The sequence below is a fragment of the Aythya ferina genome (assembly GCF_964211825.1).
Source record: "Aythya ferina genome assembly, chromosome: W".
Lineage (NCBI taxonomy): Eukaryota > Metazoa > Chordata > Aves > Anseriformes > Anatidae > Aythya > Aythya ferina.
The window spans coordinates 2,445,837-2,467,204 of NC_140313.1; the positions used below are offsets into that span (position 1 = coordinate 2,445,837).

The 21,368-nt window shown below is 41.7% G+C and overlaps 1 protein-coding gene across 6 annotated transcripts in view; it reads right to left on the minus strand.

The window, feature by feature from the left end:
* The window catches only part of LOC311426257 (rapamycin-insensitive companion of mTOR-like), a 238,986-nt gene that overhangs the window by 54,053 nt on the left and 163,565 nt on the right, over nucleotides 1–21,368 (minus strand). For all 6 annotated transcript variants that reach the window (XM_084502479.1, XM_084502476.1, XM_084502477.1 and 3 more), the window contains 4 exons: nucleotides 10,666–10,712; nucleotides 8,601–8,736; nucleotides 7,835–8,034; nucleotides 7,111–7,237 (listed from right to left, as the gene is read on the minus strand). In XM_084502479.1, coding sequence (XP_084358605.1) covers nucleotides 7,111–7,237; nucleotides 7,835–8,034; nucleotides 8,601–8,736; nucleotides 10,666–10,712 — 510 coding nt within the window. The remainder of the gene's footprint in view (nucleotides 1–7,110; nucleotides 7,238–7,834; nucleotides 8,035–8,600; nucleotides 8,737–10,665; nucleotides 10,713–21,368) is intronic.

A 21,368-nucleotide genomic window follows, 5' to 3' on the forward strand; every position in this document is an offset into this window, starting at 1 on the left:
GCTGCACAAGTCTCTGACATACAGCCAAGTTGGACAAAGGAGAAGGACAAGAGGGAGGAAGACTATGAGCCTTCAGCACGAGAGACCCCCAGAGTTTTTTTTTAGATAGCAAAGCAAATTACACAACGTTGCTTAACTTGTCAGAAGATAAATAAGAAAGTGTTTCGACAAGCAGCCACGAGAGGGAGAAAAAAACAACAACAAAAAAAACAAACACACAAAAAAAAAAAAAAACACAAAAAAACAACCAACCAACCAAACAAAAAAAAAACAGCTTATAGGCCTTTTGAGAAAGTTCAAGTTGATTTCACTGAATTGCCCAAAGTAGAGAGGATAAAATATCTATTGGTAATAGTAGATCATTTAACACAATGGGTAGAAGCTTATCCCGTAGCACGAGCTACAGCACAAATGGTGGTTAAAAATTCTATTAGAACACCTGATACCTAGATATGGGATAATCCAGTACATTGATTCTGATCAGGACACACACTTTACTTCTAAAATAATAAAGTTATTATGTCAATCATTAGGTATTCAGTGGGAATACCATACTCTGTGGCACCCACAAAGCTCAGGGAAAGTAGAAAGACTGAATCAAACAGTAAAACAACAATTGGCTAAATTAATGATTGAGACACAAATGCCCTGGACGAAATGCTTACCATTGGCACTTTTAAACATAAGAACTAAACCACACAGTGAGACTGGATTATCTCCATATGAAATGTTATATGGTATGCCTTATTCTCAAGGGATGCCTCCAGGGAACAATTTAGTTGAGGATCGTAGCATCCAGAAATATATAATTACTCTTGGAAGGAGATTACAAGAGCTAAGAGAAATTGGAATGATGGCTCAAACACCACCTTTAGGATTTGCTGTTCATAAGATACAACCAGGAGACAAGGTCTTAATAAACACCTGGAGGGAAGAATCATTGAACCCCCGATGGGAGGGACCATACCTTGTTTTACTTACTACTGAAGCAGCTGTGAGAACAGCAGAAAGGGGTTGGACCCACACATCCAGAATAAAAGGACCAGTAACTACCGAAACTTGGAGGGTTGAGTCTGCTCCTGGGGAACTGAAACTCAAGCTAAAGAAGAACTCATATTCTGGCAACGAGGCTCTGCATGAATTAAGGATGCCAAATAAAGGGGACAAGCCTGAAGGGAGGAAAGGGAGAAGGCAAGACCGGGGCAGGACCCTCCACTGCGGTGCGTATGGTCTACCGAGGGAAGCAACCCCTATGGGTATTGACCGCCGAGTGAGAGGGCCTTGACCGGACTTCTCCCACACTAAGGTCAGGTTGTCCTGAGAAAATAACATAAGAACCTTTTTTTTAAACCCATATAAAATTGTGATTCGTTTTCCAGGAGCTGGATCACCTTGACAAGCTGAACGGTAACACAAGCCCGAATCAACCCTGAAAGCAGGCCCAACCCCTTGATTGAAGGCGTTTGCCTATTATGATTCAGCTACGTGGGCAGAAGACAGATCCTGGGGCTATAGGACCCCAATATATATGCTTAATAGAATAATTAGGTTACAAGCTGTAATAGAAATAGTTGTAAATAAAACCGGAGATGCACTTGGAATAATTGCAAAGCAAAATACCAAGATGAGAACTGCTTTGTATCAAAATTGCCTACCTTTGGATTATTTACTAGCACAAGAAGGAGGAAAATTTAACCTTAGTAATTGCTGTTTAGAGATTGATGATGAGGGTGTTTCTTCCTAGTAGCTGGTAGAATGCTATGTTCTGGCTTAGGATGAGAAGAGTGCTGATAATATGCTGATGTTTTAATTGTTGCCAAGCAGTGCTTACACCACGCCAAGGACGTTTCAGCTTCTTATGCTGCCCTGCCAGCGGGCAGGCTGGGGGTGCAAGAGCCAGGAGGAGGGCCAGACTGATCGGGGTTAGGCTGGGCATCGGACAGCGGGTGGTGAGCAATTCCATTGTGCATCACTTGTTTCGTACACATTATTACTAGAAGTACTATTATCATCATTATTGTCATCATTATTATTGTTATTATTTTCTTGTCTTTATCTCAACTCACAGGCTTCACTTTCCCGTTTCTCTCCCCCATCCCAGAGAAGGAGGAGGGGAGGTGAGCGAATGGCCATGTGTTGTTTAGCAGCCCGCTGGGTTAAATCACAACAGAAAGAAAAGCTGTAAATGAACTTGTAAAAGAAATGAAGAAAATTGCACATGTCCCAGTTCAAATTTGGAATGGAATCGATCTAAAAGGATTATGAAAGGGGGCTTTATGGGTGGTGATTGGTTTGCTAAAATAAGGGTGGTTGTATTGGGGATATGTGGAGGATTGTTAATAATTCCATGATTGTATTACCAGACTAATACACTCAGTTATACAAGGAATGCAAATATTTGCGGTACCCGTTGACCCAGAACCAGGGAAAGAGAAAACCCATTCCCTGATGATAATAAAAACAAAGATCCAAAATTGGTATCAATTTGGCAAGTATTGACATGGATTAGAAAGGAAAACACGAATCAATACCATGAAAAAGGAGATGGGGGATTGTGAAATGTGTTCATCTGATTCGTGTCAGTATGGAACAATGCTAGGGCTGCATGGTATGATGAATGTGACCTTCTGTCTTACATACCCTTGTATAACCACAAGTCTAAGAAAAACAGTGGTTAATGTATATAGTTCTTGTATCTTGCAAAGGAATGTTTTAGCAATTCGTGTCAATAGAGAGCTTGAAGGGAAATGTATTTGTAGTCTCCTTGAAGTCTCTGATATCTAGGGGGTTTCAGAATAACTGCTAACTATTATGACTATTGCATGGGACACTATGCAAGTCTCTGATATCTGGCCAGGAGATTAAAGAGACAGGGAGAGCTGAAGAACAGCTAAAAGACAAAGCTTGCAGGGGACGCTGCACAAGTCTCTGACATACAGCCAAGTTGGACAAAGGAGAAGGACAAGAGGGAGGAAGACTATGAGCCTTCAGCACGAGAGACCCCCAGAGACCCCCAGAGGGACCACCGGAAACTGATACGCATGCTCCAGTAGGAGGGTTTGGATTCCGGAAACTAATTATAATAACCCTGTTTTTTTTAGAAGTAGTAATGAACATATATTAGCCTAGGAGCATAAAAATCAGCTGCTTGACGTAACTGGTGTGCGTCTTGGTGGAGCAGAGACTCCCAGCGCACCCAGCGCTGTTTGCTTACCTCTATTCCTTTAATAAATCGTAAACTTTGTTTATAGTCCTATTTTGAAGACTGAGCCATTTATTACAAATGGGGGCTCATCCGGGATGGCTTTGGTTCCTGAATTCTGATTCAGAAGAAGAGGCACCCCACCATTTGGTGGCTCCTGTTCGAGTCAGGTCGGGATTAATGCCATCTTGAACCTGAATAAAGGTAAGCAAAGATTTTGATTTTTTTATGAGCTCCCTTGCCGGCTGCAGCACTGTATTTTGCCCGTAATTCTGCGCGCGAAGATCCGAACAAAGACGACGGAGTCTTAAGTGTTTAAGGAGTATACTGTTCGGTTGGGTGGGATTCGGTTGCCTGTGTGTGTAAGAGTGTGACTGAGACGGAACTTAGTTCCGAAGCGAGTGTGGAGGTCTTCTAACCGCGGTTCCAGTCTCCCGTGAGGGACTTGGCCGGTGAAGGACCGAAGCGATTCCTATAGGATTCGTGGGTGGGTGATAGGTCCTAAACCCCCTGCAAGACACTCTTACTAAGGTAACCAAGGGCTGTGGGAATTGCCATAGTAAAATTCCTAGATGGGTCAGACAGAATTGAAGACCAAGGATCAGAAGAAAGGGAGCAAATTACCAGACATACCACCAGAAAGTCCATTAGGAATAACGATTAGAAACTGGAACAATAGGGGCCCCAGAAAATGAAGGAGTAAAATTAAAAATGGTCCAGTATTATATGATAGAATGACCAAAAGAACCTTTAAGACCCCATGTATTTTGGCTGATATTTGGGTCCACGGAGGACTGGGTCTGTCAGGCTTTGAACATTAATGTTAATAGTAGAATACCCGTGGATCCGGAAGAGAGCAAGTATGCTGCAGCTGAAACATGGAATTAGAAATTAGAGAGCGATTGATTAAGAATGAATATGTGCTACATTTGCAATGTACTGTGCCTGTGCTGCGCTTAGACCTCCAGATAACAGGAACCCCTCGGACCCCGAGAACCAGATCAAAACAACCTCATGGTTCGGACTTTAACCAAGGGGTCTGAGATAAGGAGGACTGTTCACAAAGGGACAGGTTATGCATATGTATAGGTGTATTGGGAAACTTCATGTATATGTAACTCTTTACTGGATATAACCAAAGCAAGTTGCCACGTCAGGCATGCACGACTTTGGTGGGGCTACTCTCGGTAGGGTTCGGATTCCGGGAACTAATTATAATAACCCTGCCTTTTCTAGAAGTAATAATGAATATGTAGGAGCCTAGGAGCATAAAAACCAGCTGCCTGATGTAACTGGTGTGCGTCTTGGTGGAGCAGAAACTCCCAGCACACCCAGCATTGTTTACTTACCTCTATCCCTTTAATAAATTGTAAAATTTGATTGTAACCCTATTTGGGAGTTAGCCATTTATTACAATGCTATGAATTATTTAGGTCTGAACTCCAAAATTTGTTTTCTTAAGTTTCTGAACATGTAGAGTTTTTCTTAGCTTTCTCCAAGGAGTTCAACCTCGAAATCCATCAAGGTTTGCTATTAAAATCTCAAGGTAATACCAGAGAAGCTTATCAAACTTCAGATCATGATCTGTATTCCTTTACACAATCCCAAACAGACCAGAGCTGAAATGTGTAACCTGGGATATCCAGAAATGATCAATTTCTATGGTGCTGGAGAGTGACAACTATTCTATTCATGTTTAAAATACAAGTGTTTAGTACCCATTGTTCACTACACCAAACTACAGATTAGTGGAATTTGTATTTTTAGTTATCATTGTTAACAGCAGCAGTAGCTCTCAACTGCTTTCTGACTATCTATATGCTCAGAATAGTATGTTCAGACAGTATCTGCACCCCATTTCAAGCCAGTCTGCTTCCAGCTAGTGATACCTGTTGTGTTTAACCCAGCAGGCAGCTAAGCACCACACAGCCGTTTGCTCACACCCCAACAGTGGGATGGGGAAGACAATTGGAAAAAAGGTAAAACTCGTGGGTTGAGATAAAGAGAGTTTAATAGGACAGAAAAATAAGGGAAAATCATAATAAATATATATATACACACACAAAACAAGTGATGCACAATGCAATTGATCACCACCAGCTGACTGATGCCCAGTCAGACCCCTGAGCAGCAGCCATGCCCTCCCCCCGAACCAACTTTCCTCTGTTTTATTGTTCAGCATGATGTCATATAGTATGGAATATACCTTTGGCCAGTTTGGGTCAGCTGTCCTGGCTCTGTCCCCTCCCAGTTTCTTGTGCACTTTCAGCCTCCTTGGTGGCAGAGCCGTATGAGAAGCTGAGAAGTCCTTGGCTTAGTGTAAGCACCGATCAGCAACAACTAAAACATCATTGTGTTATCAGCATTTTCTCCTAAATCCAAAACATGGCACATATCAGCCACTATGAAGAAAATTAACTCTATCCCAGCCAAAACCAGGACAAGAGTTTAATACGCTGTGTTTTTTTTTCCCTAGAATTTTTAAGTCATTATATCTTAGATATCAGAATCAAGAAATATATCCCAAAATCTAAAACACAGACATTAATTCATAAGAAAATTAATAAAATTATCTGTATAAATATATACCTTATTGAAGAGATTGTGACAGCATGCCTGGACTTTTTTCCTAATTGTTAACCATCTGCATTTGGAAGTGACTGAAATATTGATGTTCTCTTCCCTCTTGTCTAGTCTTTTTATTTTTTTATGAAGGAAAAATACCTGTGAGGTTGGTGGAGGGGTGGATGTGGGTTGGGGGGTCAGTACCTACTGACACAAAATTTCATTAGAAACAGCTCAATGAAGTTCCACAGTAAACTGCTCTTAACTAGCAGCCATCTAACAGGGGCTCAGAAATCAAATAAAGACACGGTCCTCATAACTTGTTCATGCCTATTTCCTTGTTCAGATTAGGCATAAAACACCTTTGGAAAAAGGATATCAAAGTCATCACTTCATTAAAAAATTACTTAAAAATTCGTCAGTAGGGAGTCTCATCCTCTTTTTTCAATGAGGTATTCCTTCAAACCCAACCCTCTTCATTACCTTCATACCCCTCTCTTTACTTATAAGAATCATAACATCTTTGGTAGCATCTGAGAAACATCCTTGATTTCTTTCTTTTCTTTTCCTCTTCTTAAATACAGTGAGACATTTAAAACTAGAATCTACCTTATTCCACTCTAGAATATATTCTGCCTTGTCCAGTTGACAGAAAAATAGCTCTCCATGAATTACTGAAAGCTTTTTTTCTAGTTAGCTTAAATCTAACTCGTCATTTCCTTGACATCAGTGCTTGCTTGTCTACTATGTTACACCTGATTGATTTCTCTTTTCTTTTAGTTTCCTGAGCTTTTAATTCAGGAGCTTCCTTTCCTAAGTCTACACAAGTCTGCGTGCTATTTCTACTCACTTTCTTTGATTCAAAAGTACAAATCCCGTTGCCTATTTCTGAACCACCCCTTCATTCCAGGAGTTATAGCTTTTCCTCAGTTCCACCACAGTGATCTCAATAGTTATCAAAACAGCATCCATCACTAGAAGATTAATCTGCTTATTACTGCTAGAAATACGTATACATTTCTGTTTGTGAAAACAATGTCTTCACTAAACTATACAATAATGTTATACTTGGCTTACACTTGGTTTATGCATTTAAAGACTTTAACCCCTTTCATAAATGAGAGAAACCTCTGTTTGAACGACTTAATATCTTGAGCACAAATACGGTAAAAGGTGTGAAGTCCACATTGAATTCAAGAGCTACACAAATAGGAGTTTCATTTCTCTAAATACATAAACCTTTCTGTATATATAATATCTTAAAAATGAAGTCACACATCTTGAATAACAAAATAAATGTCTAGTGGCAAATAACAATGGTACATAAATTGAATCAAACTTACATCAGTTGCTGCTGTCAGGATTTTAGAAAGGATGACTCTTGCTAAACCATCTCTGCTGTAATCCAAACTAGAAATAGTCAGTTTTAACAAGTGATCCTGGTTCTTCAAAGAACAAAAATTAAGAAGACTGGTGGAGGGGGAAAAAATATCAGTATTTTAATCCAGTTGAATTCACTTATTTATTCAACAAATAATTTAAACAAGTACTCTGAATAAGTCTTTCATTTCTATAAATGCAGAAGAATACAAAGTAAGTTCCCATATCAAGTGGAGTGACTTTAAACTGTTGCGGCTGTTAGAGTCAAAGGGGGACAGAATAATGCATTAAACTACATGGGGAAAAAAAACACTTTAATTTTATAATTGTTCTGTAACTGTTGTGTCAGCACACTTGAATTAGTGATTATGAGTGCAAAAATATTCATGAAGCTTTGTGAACAATTCCTCATTCTAAAACACTGTAAAACTGTCTGGATTTTATCTTCTTCAGAAGAAAAGGAAGAAAAGGAAGAAAAAAAGAAACCAACACCCCCCCAGCCCCCCCCCCCCCCCCCCAAACAACAACAAAAAAGAACAACACCCCACAATTGTGGAGTCTCTATTTGAACCAATCACAGGAATTTTGAAGTTTCCGGCTTTATAGACAATGGTACTCATGCACAGTTTACAAGTTTTGTAATGATTATACCTGTAAGCACAATTCAAACAGAATAAAAACACTCACCACTGAAACGCATTACATTTTTCAAGCATTTTGACTCCATGAGAGTGACAAGATAGAGTACCAAAAAACAGAAAGTAATGCTGACTAAGGGTATTTAGTAACCCATTATTTTGAAGACTACATTCAGGTTTCATTCCTGATGAAGAATTGAGCCAATGTACAATATCTTTAACCAATTCCTCCAGGTAACCTTGTCCATCCTAACAAAACAAAGAGTAACAGCATTTATTAGCAACAGAACTGGTAGTCTCTTTACTGAACTCTGTCTTTTTAAGTTTCTTAAAACGTACAATACAGACACAAAATAGAAATTCTGACTGGCAAACAATTCAGACTAAAATAGATTTCAAGGCAAATAAAAGGAGTTTAGCTTGGAGACATATTAGGACCAATTCTATTCTTTCCAGGAAAAGGATTGTTCAATGACATTTTCCCCGGTCCTCTAGCCAAAGGCACAAAAGTCTTTAGCACACAAGAAGAAAGAAGGTAAAGAAAGGACAAATATACATAGCAAAACCTAAAAAAATAAGGAAAAAAAAAATATAAAACACCACACCATTAAGTTGCATTTAATAAAACTACTTAAACACAATTATCTCCCCAGTGTCTCATCTGGACAATTCAGGATTTTAAGTTATATTTCTTAATTATGCTGAACATTTTAGGTTTAACACCCAAAGCCTACAGAAGTTTTTATTAAAATTAAGGTTTTTAATTTAAGTGCATACAGCAATATTATCTCATCTTGTAGCTGAAAATTTCTTACCTCTTGTGATTCAAGAAGAAATTCAGTAAACTGACAACCCACTGTAGTGAGCTGCTTAGCCTTTGCATAGTCCAGATCCAGATTGGCATACAGTTTACTGCTAGGCTTGTAGAAATATAGCAATCTCCTTACAAATCTATGGAAAGTAAAAAATAATTTGTTATTTTTTCAGTAAGACAAGGAATCCCTCACAGTATAAAATGATGCCAGTATAAAAGATATTTTGTCACTAAATTAGCTTATTGGCAATAAATTTTCAGAAGCTATAAAAAGAGAGTAGCAGGTATTAGTAATGAGTCTATCCAGACATGATTTCAGAGATGCAGCTGTACTGTGTTATAAAGGATTTTCTGTCATGACTTAAAATAAGCAAAGGAACTCAAAATCTCTATGCTCTTAAAAGTCATAGCTTCCTTCTTACTCTTGTGTTTATAATTTATTTTGCTGTAACTTATCCTGTGGTGAATTTCAAAGACTATCTAGAGTTTATAAAGAGCTAAAAAAAGTGTCTTAATGCTTATGTGACATGACTTTTATTCAGCTATAATAATTAATGCTACTATGAAAAATACATTCTGCCAGGAAAAGGCCATATGGCAACAGCATTTTCATTCATCTCACTTTAGCATTTCTGGAACATAACACAGAGATAACAAATGCAGACTTATAGACTTTTTGAAAACATGCTGAGCAATATAGCTTGAATTCTTCACTGCAGAAATAAATCTTCAGCAGAGTTTACCCCTACCAATTCTTAGTCAAAAAATAAACACAAATTTGTGCTTTAAAAGAACACAATGTTATATCTGAAGGTAGATATGTCAAGTATTAAGAAAGCTTAACTAAAGCACTGCCTTTAGCTAAAGTGAGAGTAAACCACTATCCCAAGTCCAAATACAGAATCAATTATAAAGGAAATCTGAGAGCTTCTTTAAACTTGTCAAATGAAGTACAATTTATTCTTTTATTAGTGACATACATATTATATATATTATTAGCAGCACACACATTTATATATCACAGAATCACAGAATCACAGAATTGCAGGGGTTGGAAGGGACCTCAAGAGATCATCGGGTCCAACCCCCCTGCCAAAATATGATTGCATTTTATATGTATGAGTGTGTGTATGTAAGTATATACACACATGTACACACACTGCATTAATCATCTCTGAAATGAAGGAATCTATACCAAAAAAAAGCTGTCCTGGGTCTGTCCCCTCCCAGCTCCTGCTGCACCCCCAGCCTGCCCACTGGCAGGACAGAGCAAGAAGCTGAAAAGTCCTTGGCTTGGTGTAAGCACTGCTCAGCAGCAACTAAAACATCAGTGTGTTATCAGCATTATTCTTCTCCTAAATCCAAAACACAGCACTGTAACCGCTACTGGGAAGGAAATTAACTCTGTCCCAGCTGAAATCAGAGCACATGCCTAACCAATACAGAACTACTCTTCAAAATAGTTTATTTAAATCAAATCAGTTTCTGAAATGCATGTTAAAAGTGACATCCAAGAACTAGTAACATGATTACTCCACATGCATAAAAGTAATATAAATACCTTAAGGCCATTAGACAAGAAAGGAACCAGAGTTGTACTGTTGTGGTATTTTTCTTTGTTTCAAGTCATACATGCTTTCCTCCCCATTAATAGTAACTAGAAACAACTTTATCTTTGGTTTTGATGAAAGCTATAATGATAGTATTGTACAACTATAGGCCTATTCCATCAAAATTTGTCAAGTGTTAACATCAAACACTAATGTATTAAATATGAGAGAGGTAATAGTTTAAGATTTAAAATTAAATAGGGAGTTTGTAGAACTTGTATAATATTTGTTTAGTGAATAGATATATAAAATGTCTGTGCACTGAAAAGAAACCACTAAATCTTAAAAACCTGTTTATTTAAAGCAAATTTTGCAATCTAGATTTTCCATTTTTGCTGCTTCTCTCTAGATTAAGTTTTAGAAATGTGACATATCCAAGAAACAGCTTATTGCAATATTAAAAAAAGTTTTTTCAAATTTCTTTCTTCAAAGGAAGTATACGCAATTTTTACATACCTGTGCAATTGTTCATCTTTATAGTTCCTTAGATTTACATTTGGCCACTAGAAAAACAGCAAATATAGCATTATATGAAACTTGTACATCAGTCCTTGATTAGTCATTAAAATTTGCTTATTTCTATTATATTCACCTAATATTTGAAAGTGTAAGTTTTCTTCCCTCTAATGTTCCCTATAAAAGTTATTTTATTGAAAAGCCTCCACTTCTTGCTCCAGTAACTGTTCTATTTTTTCTAGAGAAGTGGGATTGTTGGGTGCATGTTATGTGTACAAGTCCACAATTCTAATGAAAACAGCAAACTGACTTTTTTTGTTGTTTTCACTATTCTTCTGATTTATTTTAAAAATTATCATTCACACTTAAATACCTCTTATTAAAATGGTATTTAAACTCCTCTTTTGATACTTTGAAAGATGTTTCAAGAAGGATCACATAAAGCCACAATACACTTTGCTGGACCTATTCTTTCTTAATAATGTTTTTTGTTTGTTTGTTTGTTTGTTTGTTTCTTGCAGGAAGAACGGCCGAAAACACGACAGACACTAGTATGGTCAGATCATGCTCTCTCTTTATTACCTGAATAGCCTGACTTTTATAGCAAACTTAACAGGGGTGGATAGTGTCTCACACAAGATTATTGGTCAAAAGCACTCAGACAAACAACTGCAAGAAAACAACCCCCTTGTGATTGGCAGTCACGTAGATCCTGTCCTTGAAGCCAGCTGCTGGCAACAATATTTTTCTAAATTCCTCAGTCGGACGATGTGGGAACACTGTCATGGGAACTTCTCATAGTTGTCCTGGTAGCTTGGTTTGCTCAGCTGCAGCAAGTCATAGCCTCCTTGCTGTTTCAAAAATCCATCAACAGTTGTTGCTTTTTAATTTCCTTTCTTTCCTACCTAAGCAATTTAATTCTACATTTCCGATTGGTATGCTAGTATTAAGACAGACAGTGCAACATTTAATGATTAGTAAAACTGATTACACTAGTAACATTGAACCCACATTTCCAGATTAAGTGTGCAGCTCTACTGTTAAAGTCTCAACTCCTCCATCCTGACCACTACCACTTTTGCTGTTCTTTTAGCAGTTTAGACAGCAAGCTAAGCAAGTAAAAAGGCAGTAATGGACCATATGAGATGTAAGTAGTGAGGTGGTAGGAAAGATCATAGAATCATTAAGGTTGGAAAAGACCTCTGAGATCATCTGGTCCATCCATCACCCTACTACCAATGTCACCCACTAAACCATATCCCTAAGCACCAGGTCCAACCTTTCCTTAAACACCTCCAAGGATGGAGACTCCACCACTTCCCTGGGCAACCTGTTCCAATGTCTGACTACCTGCATGGGTATCAGGCCATGGATGAACAAGGAGCTCCTCACCAAACTCAAACACAAAAAGGAAGCCTAAAGAGGGTGGAAGCAAGGACAGGTAACCTGAGAAGAATACAGAGACATTATCCCACTCACAGCAGCTGAACACCAGAGCCGGCAAATGATGCCCAGAGCTTAACAGGAGAGCTACTGTAGGCCCACATGGACGCATTATAGTTGCCCCATCCAGAAAGGCAGATGCATTGGGAGTCCAACTCAAATGCCTCTATGTAAACGCACACATGCTGGGGAGACAACACACCTCAGAACAAAAAGTCCAGTAAGTTACTGCAGAACATTGCAGATAACTTCTTGATGCAGGATGTAAGCAAGCCAACAAGGAGAGGGGCTCTGCTGGACCTCGTACTAACAGAGATGGTCTATTTGGAAACGTGAAGCTGAGGGCAGTCTCGGCTGCAGTGATCACAAGATGTTGGAGTTCAAGATCTTGCAAGGAGGAAGCAGGGCAATAAGTAGGACCACAACCCTGGATTTCAAGAGAGATAACTTTGACCTCTTCAGGGCTCTAATTAGAGGAATCCCCTGGGACAGGGCTCTAGAGAGAAAGGGGGCCCAGGAGAATTGGCTAATATTCAAGCACCACTTCCTCCAAGCTCAGGATCGGTGGATCCCTAAAGAAGTCAAGCAAGGGGGGCAGGAGACCTGCGTGGATGGGCAAGGAGCTCTCAGGAAAACTTAAACAGAAGAAGAAAGTGTACATGATGTGGAAGAAGGGACGGACCACTTGGGTGGAATATAGGAACACTGTCAGAGAATGCAGGGATGCAAGGAGGAAGGCCAAGGCCCGGTTAGAATTAAATATAGCAAGACACATCAAGGATAACAAGAAGGGCTTCTTCAATCACAGCAGCAGCAAAAGGAAGACTAAGGAAAATGTGGGTGCACTGCTAAATGAGGCGGGTGCCTTGGTGACGGCAGATACAGAGAAGGTGAAGTTACTGAATGCCTTCTTTGCTTCAGTCTTCACTAAGGCTATCCCCAACACACTTCTGAGCCTGGAAACAAGAAAGAAAACCTGAAGAGAGGAAGACTTTCCCCTGGTTGAAGAGGATTGGGTTAGAGGTTATTTAGTCAAGCATGAATCTATGGGCCCCGATGGGATGCACCTGAGGGTGCTGAGGGAACTGGCGAGTGTTATTGTTAAGCCTATCTCTATTATAATCTTTGAAAGGTCTTGGAGAACAGAAGAGGTGCTTGAGCACTGTAAGGAAGCCAACATTAATCTAGTCTTCAAGAAGGGCAAGAAGGAAAATACAAGAAACTACAGGCCAGTCAGCCTCACCTCCATCTCTGGAAAAGTGATGAAGCAGCTCATCCTTGAGGCCATCTCTAAGCACGTGAAGGAAAAGAAAGTGATCAGAAGCAGTCAACACTGATTCATCAAGGGGAAGTCATGTTTAACCAACTTGATAGCCTTCTACGATGAGATGACTGGCTGGATGTATGAGGGGAGAGCAGTGGATGTTGTCTACATTGACTTCAGCAAGGCTTTTGACACTGTCTCCTATAACATCCTCCTGGGCAAGCTCCGGAAGTGTGGAATCCATGAGTGGACAGTGGGGTGTATAGAGAACTGTCTGGATGGCAGAGCTCAGAGGGTTGTGCTCAACTGTGCCAAGTCTAGTTGGAGGCCTGTGGCTAGTGGTGTCCCCAAGGGGCCAATACCGGGTCCAGTGATATTCAACTTACTCATCAATGACCTAGACGAAGGGACAGAGTGCACCCTCAGCAAGTTTGTGGACGATACAAAGCTTGGCAGAGTGGCTGACACACCAGAGGCCTGTACAGCCATTCAGAGGGACCTGGACAGGCTGGAGAGTTGGGCAGAGAGGAACCTCATGAGGTTCAACAAGGGCAAGTTCAGGGTCCTGTACCTAGTGAGGTGCAAACCCAGGCACTGGTATAGGTTGGGGGCTGACCTGATGGAGAACACCTCTGCAGATAGGGACCTGGGGGTCATGGTGGACAACAAGTTAACCATGAGCCAGCAGTGTGCCCTTGTGGCCAAGAAGGCCAACAGGATCCTAGCTTGCATCAAGAGGAGTGTGGACAGCAGGCCGAGAGAGGTGATCCTCCCCCTCTACTCAGCACTGGTGAGGCCACAGCTGGAATACTGTGTGCAGTTCTGGGCTCCCCAGTACAAGAGGGTTGTAGAACTTCTAGAAAGGGTCTAGCATAGAGCCACAAAGATGATTAAGGGATTGGAGCACCTGTTCTATAAGGAAAGACTAAGCGAGCTGGGCCTGTTTAGCCTAGAGAAGAGGAGATTGAGAGGGGATCTCATCAACCTCTACAAATACCTGAGGGGACAACGTAAAGTGGATGGGGACAAACTCTTTTCAGTGGTGGCCAGTGATAGGACAAAGGGTAATGGGTATAAATTGAACCACAGCACATTTCATCACCACATGAGGAAGAAATTCTTTACAGTTTGGGTAACAGAGCACTGGAACAGGCTTATCAGAGAGATTGTAGAGTCTCCTTCTTTGGAGATGTTCAAAACCTGCCGGAATGCAATCCTGTGTAACATGTTCTAGGTGACACTGCTTGAGCAGGGGGATTGGACTAGATGATCTCTGGAGGTCCCTTCCAATCTCAACCATTCTGTGATTATCTGAGCAGCCAGGGATTGAGTTAAGAAAGATAATGCCCAGATAGAATTGAATCTGACTAAGAACATTAAGGGCAACAAGAAGGGCTTCTACAAGTATCTCAGTGATAAAAGTGAAGTCTAGGGAAAATGCGGGTACTCTCCAGAAGGAAACAGGAGACCTGGTTAGCCGGGACAGTGAAAGGTCAAGGTACTGAACCTCAGTCTTCACTAAGGCTATCCAGTCCTTGCCTTTGTCTTTAACAGCTAGACTGGCCTTCAGGAATTCCAGGCCCCAGAGGCCAGGCAGAAAGGCTGAATCAAGGAAGATGCATCTTTGATGGATATTCTGTATGAAGTTCAACAAGGCCAAGTGCCGGGTCCTGCACCTGGGGCGCAATAACCTCAAGCAGAGCTACAGGCTGGGAGATGAGTGGTTGGAAAGCTGCCATGCAGAGAAGGACCTGGGAGTATTGGTTGATAGTCGGCTGAATATGAGCCAGCAGTGTGCTCAGGTGGCCAAGAAGGCCAACAGCATCCTGGCTTGTATCAGAAGCAGTGTGGCCAGCAGGGCTAGGGAAGTGATTGTCCCCCTGTACTCGGCTCTGGTGAGGCCGCACCTTGAGTACTGTGTTCAGTTTTGGGCCCCTCGCTACAAGAAGGGCATCAAGGTGTTCGAGTGAGTCCAGAGAAGGGCGACAAAGCTGGTGAGGGGTCTGGAGAACAAGTCTTACAAGGAGTGGCTGAGGGAGCTGGGCTTGTTCAGCCTGGAGAAAAGGAGGCTCAGGGGCGACCTTATCGCTCTTTACAGATACCTTAAAGGAGGCTGTAGCGAGGTGGGGATTGGTCTATTCTCCCATGTGCCTGGTGACAGGATGACAGGTACGGGCTAAAGTTGTGCCAGGGGTGTTTTAGGTTGGATATTAGGAAGAACTTCTTTACCGAGAGGGTTGTTAGGCATTGGAATGGGCTGCCAGGGAAGTGGTGGAGTCACCATCCCCAGAGGTCTTTAAAAGATGTTTAGATGTAGAACTAAGCAATATGGTTTAGTGGAGGACTTGTTAGTGTTAGGTCAGAGGTTGGACTTGATGATCTTGAGGTCTCTTCCAACCTAGACAATTCTGTGATTTGGTGATTCTGTGATTCATAAGTCCATGGGCCCTGATGGGGTGCACCCATGAGTGCTGAGGGAGTTGGCAGATGTGATTGCAAGGTTGCTCTCGATTGTCTTTGCTTGATCGTCGCAACTGGGAGAAGTTTCCAAAGACTGAAGAAAGGAAAATGTCACTCCTAATTTCAAGAAGGAGGACTCAGGGAACTACAGGCTGGTCAGCCTCACCTCGATCCCTGTGAAGGTGATGGAACAGCTCATTCTGGAAACCACTGCCAGGAATGCAAGAATATCATCAGGAGTAGTCAGCAAGAAAACCATCAGTAGTCAGCATGGATTTATCAAGGGAAAGTCATGCCTGACCAACCTGATAAGCTTCTATAATGACATCACTGGCCTGATGGATGAGGGGGGAGCAATGGATATTGTCTTCCTGGACTTCAGTAAGGCCTTTGACACTATCTCCCATAAGATACTCATAGAGAAGCTGTTGAAGTATGGGTTGGATGAGCAGCAAGCGAGATGGATTAGAAATTGGTTGAACGGCTGGGCCCAGAGGGTCATGGTCAGTGGTGCAAAGTCTAGTTGGAGGCCAGTAACAAGCAGAGTACTCTAAGGGTCAAAACTGGGTCTAGTTCATCATCATTAATTATCTGGATGTTGGGGTAGAGTGCACCCTCAGTAAATTTGTGGGTGACGTGAAAACTGGAGGGAGTGCCTCACTCTCCAGAGGGCTGTGCAGCCATCCGGAGGGACCTTGACATGCTGGAGAGGTGAGCTGACAAGAATCTCGTGAAATTCAACAAGGAGTAGTGTAGAGTCCTGCACTTGGGGAGGAACAACCCCAGGCACCAGTACACATTGAGGACTACCCATCTGGAAAGCAGCTCTGTGGAAAATGACCTAGTGGACACCAATTTAAACAGGAGTCAGCAATGTGCCCATGCTGCTAAGAAGGCTAATGGTATTCTTGGCTGAATTAGGCAAAGTATTGATGGTCAAGAAAGATGATCCTTCTCCTCTACTCAGCATTGGTGAGGCCATACCTGGAGTACTGCGTAAGGAATGTTTCAGCAATTCGTGTCAATAGAGGGCTTGAGGGTAAACCTTGAGTCTCTGATATCTGGGGGGTTTCAGAATAACTGCTAACTATTGTGACTATTGCATGCTTTTGAATGGGAGGACCCAGAAACAGGAAGGAGACAGCAGTTACAATGGACAGTACTACCACAGGGGTTTACTGAGTCTCCTAACCTGTTTGAACAAACTTCGGAAAAATTATTACAATCTTTTGAGCAGGAGGGAGAAAAGTGAATCCTGGTGGATGGCAGAGAGATACTGCCTAAGAGTTGAGCAAAGAAGCTGCTATTTCGGATGCATTTGCAAACCCATTGGGGAACTCGAGCATTGAGCGATCAGTTTTTAAAATTTTACGGGTGCATTGGGATATATGAGATTGCTCAGCAAATTACTCAAGGGTGTCTAACATGTCAGAAGATAAATAAGAAAAGTGTGAGGCAAGCACCTACTGGGGGATGGAGGATCGCATATAAGCCATTTGAAAGAGTACAGGTTGATTTCACTGAGCTACTGAAAATAGGACGATATAAGTATTTGTTGGTGATAGTGGATCAACTAATCCATTGGGTAGAGGCCTACCCTGTGGCGAGGGCAACTGCTGCTATGGTAGCTAAAATGTTGATGGAAAATATAATACTGCGTTTTGGGTTGGTAGGGAGTATTGACTCTGACCAGGGGACACATTTCACATCTAAGGTGTTACGGGACTTAACCGCAGCCCTAGGCATTAAATGGGAATACCATACTCCATGGCATCCACAAAGTTCAGGACAAGTTGAGAGAATGAATCAAATGATTAAACAACAATTGGCTAAATTAATGACTGAAACCCAACGGTCTTGGATAAAATGTTTGCCATTGGCATTATTGAATATTAGGACTATGCCCCATAGTGAAACAGGTATCTCACCTTATGAGATGTTATATGGAATGCCGTATTCCCAAGGAATGCCATCAGATTATTCTTTGATAGAGAATTATGAAAGCCAGAAATATGTGATCATGACAGGGAAACAACTACAACAATTAAGGGAAAAGGGAATTTTAGCACAAAATGCCCCACTGGGGTTTGCTATTCATAAGATACAACCAGGAGACAAGGTCTTAATAAAAACCTGGAGGGAAGAATCATTGAACCCCCGATGGGAGGGACCATACCTTGTTTTACTTACTACTGAAGCAGCTGTGAGAACAGCAGAAAGGGGTTGGACCCACACATCCAGAATAAAAGGACCAGTAACTACCGAAACTTGGAGGGTTGAGTCCGCTCCTGGGGAACTGAAACTCAAGCTAAAGAAGAACTCATATTCTGGCAACGAGGCTCTGCATGAATTAAGGATGCCAAATAAAGGGGACAAGCCTGAAGGGAGGAAAGGGAGAAGGCAAGACCAGGGCAGGACCCTCCACTGCGGTGCGTATGGTCTACCGAGGGAGGCAACCCCTATGGGTATTGACCGCCGAGTGAGAGGGCCTCGACTGAACTTCTCCCACACTAAGGTCAGGTTGTCCTGAGAAAATAACATAAGAACCTTTTTTTTTAAACCCATATAAAATTGTGATTAGTTTTCCAGGAGCTGGATCACCCTGAAAGGCTGAACGGTAACACAAGCTCAAATCAATCCTGAAAGTGGGCCCAACCCCTTGATTGAAGGTGTTTCTCACACCCTCAAGATTGGACCATGCAAAAGATAAGAAATGCTATACTTCCTGGTATTGTTTTTACAGGGGCAATTGAGCCATGGGCAAGAATGGAGGAATAACTTTTTCATTCTGGGGGAGGAAGTGGCCAAGGCCTTTAACCTTAGTAACTGCTGGGTTTGTGGAGGACCAGGGGGGAACTGAAAGTTGGCCCTGGGTAGCTGGCTCGGTCTAACCCAAGTGGTGAGCTAGTAATTTGAGTGAAGTTCATAATGGGACACAATTTCGGAAATAGGAAGGAAGCCCGTGGCAATTGCACTCGTCAGATCGGGGTATATACTGTTTAAACAGAACAGGAATGATAGCGGTAGGAAAAAGCATTTGTAATTGGACTCTGTCTCCCGAATGTGATTGTACTGATCCTGAATGTAGACCTATAAACTGTACAGCATGTAGTGGGAAATGGAACACCAGACATGTCCAGCTGAGAAACGGGACTTGGCTGAAATACTCATATAGGGAATTTTTTGGATCTGGATGTGAAACCGTGGCAAGAGCACAAGTGGGGGGACAATTTGACGGTCAAATCTTGAGCTGTCAGCGTGATAACACCACCAGGGAACAGCATGTGGTAAGGGTCTACTGCTGGAGATGACAAGATGAGAATGGGAGGCGAGTGTTCTTTAAACATTACTGGTCAGCTTGTAATATGACAGGCTGCCAAGGAAAACTTGATTGTAATTGTAAGTGGGAATCCAATGCGGGAGCTTGGAGGTGTGCATATACAAGTACAAATGGGGCAGACATTGTAACAGGACCACTTGGTAACAAGAACACTTTGTATTTTCACGCTCCAAAGAATAAAGAAGGATGGGATGGTCCTTTTCCAAACGGGACATGGGCCCTAAAGGGACATTATTGGGTGTGTGGCAAACATGGCAAACATGCCTACAAGAGGCTACCCGAAAACTGGTCGGGAATATGCTATGTGGGGTACATAAGACCCTTGTTCTTTTTATTGTCACAAATACAAGGAAATCATTTAGGAATAAGATTATATGATGATCTGAATAGAGTAAAACAATCTATTGATGCTTCCTTAGCCGGGGGTAGTGCCCAAAAATGGAGAGAGAATGAAAGGCCTCCTGAAAGACTCATACAGCATTATGGACCAGCTACCTGGAACCCGAATGAGGTAGTATCGGGAGCCCGAGAACCTATTTATAATTTGAATCGAATAATTAGGTTGCAAGCTGTCCTTGAAATTGTAACCAATCAAACAGCGACGGCTTTGGACCTTCTGGTTGATTAATCCACCCAGATGAGGAATGCTATCTTTCAACATAGAATGGTTTTAGACTATTTACTAGCAGAAGAAAGGGGAGTGTGTGGAAAGCTAGACGATTCTAATTGTTGTTTACAAATTGATGATAATGGAAAAGTGGTTAAACAGATAACAAAGGAAATTAGGAAATTAGCTCATGTCCCAGTACAATCTTGGAAGGGTATGGATTGGGATTTGTTTTCATGGCTGCCCAGTGGACCATGGGTTAAAAGGATGTTATTTTTATTTTTATGTGGTGTAATGATGTTAGTATTTATACCTTGTGTGATACCTTGCTTTACGTTATTGATAGGCTGAATAATAAATAGTACCCAATTTGTGATGACTTCGGTAGAGAAGAAAGGTGATGTGTCAATAATGATGCTTAAGAAATGGACCCCCCAAGAACCAAATGATGAAATCCAGTTGTTACTGGCAAAAGTTGAAGAGACACGAATTGAGAATATTAAAAAGAAGATGAGGGATTGTAAGGAATGTTTCAGCAATTCATGTCAATAGAGGGCTTGAAGGGTAAACCTTGAGTCTCTGATATCTGGGGGGTTTCAGAATAACTGCTAACTATTGTGACTATTGCATGGGACACTATGCAAGTCTCTGATATCCGGCCAAGAGATTAAAGAGAAGGGGAAAGCTGAAGGATGACTAAAAGACAAAGCTTGCATGGGGCGCTGCACAAGTCTCTGACATCCGGCCAAGATGGACAAAGGAGAAGGACAAGGAAAAAGCCTGGGAGGAAGACTACGAGCCTTCAGCACGAGAGACCCCCAGAGGGGCCACCGGAGACTAATACACATGCGCCAGTGGAAGGGTTTGGATTCTGGGAACTAATTATAATAACCCTGCCTTTTCTAGAAGTAGTAATGAATATGTATTAGCCTAGGAGCATGAAAACCAGCTGCCTGATGTAACTTGTGTGTGTGTGTTGGAGGAGCCCAGACTCCCCGCACACCCAGTGCTGTTTACTTGCCTTTTATTGACCCCATAAATAAATCTTATAAAGCTAAATTGACTCGGAATTTATAACAACTGCATCCAATTCTGGGCCCCCTAGTATAAGAGAAACATGAACATACTGGAAAGAGACCAGTGGAGGGCTATAAAGATGATCAAGGGACTGGAGCACCTCTCCTATGAGTAGAGGATGAGAGAATTGGGACTGTTCAGCCTGGAGAAGAGGAGGCTCAGAGGGGATTCTCATCAATGTATATAAATACATGAAGGGAGGGTACAAAGACCACCAAGCCAGGCTCTTTTCAGTGGTGTCCAGGCAATGGGCACAAACTGGAACACAGGAGGCTCCCTTTGAACATCAGGAAGCACTTCTTTATTGTACAGGTGACAGAGCACTGGAATAGGTTGCCCAGAGCAGTAGTGGAGTCTCCTTCCTTTGAGATCTTTAAAAGCCTTCTGGACATGGTCCTGAGCAACCTGCTCTACATGGCCCTCCTTGAGCAGAGGGGTTGGACCAGATGACCTCCAGAGGTCCCTTCCAATCCTAACCATTGTGCAATTCTGATACTCTCCACAGCTATAAG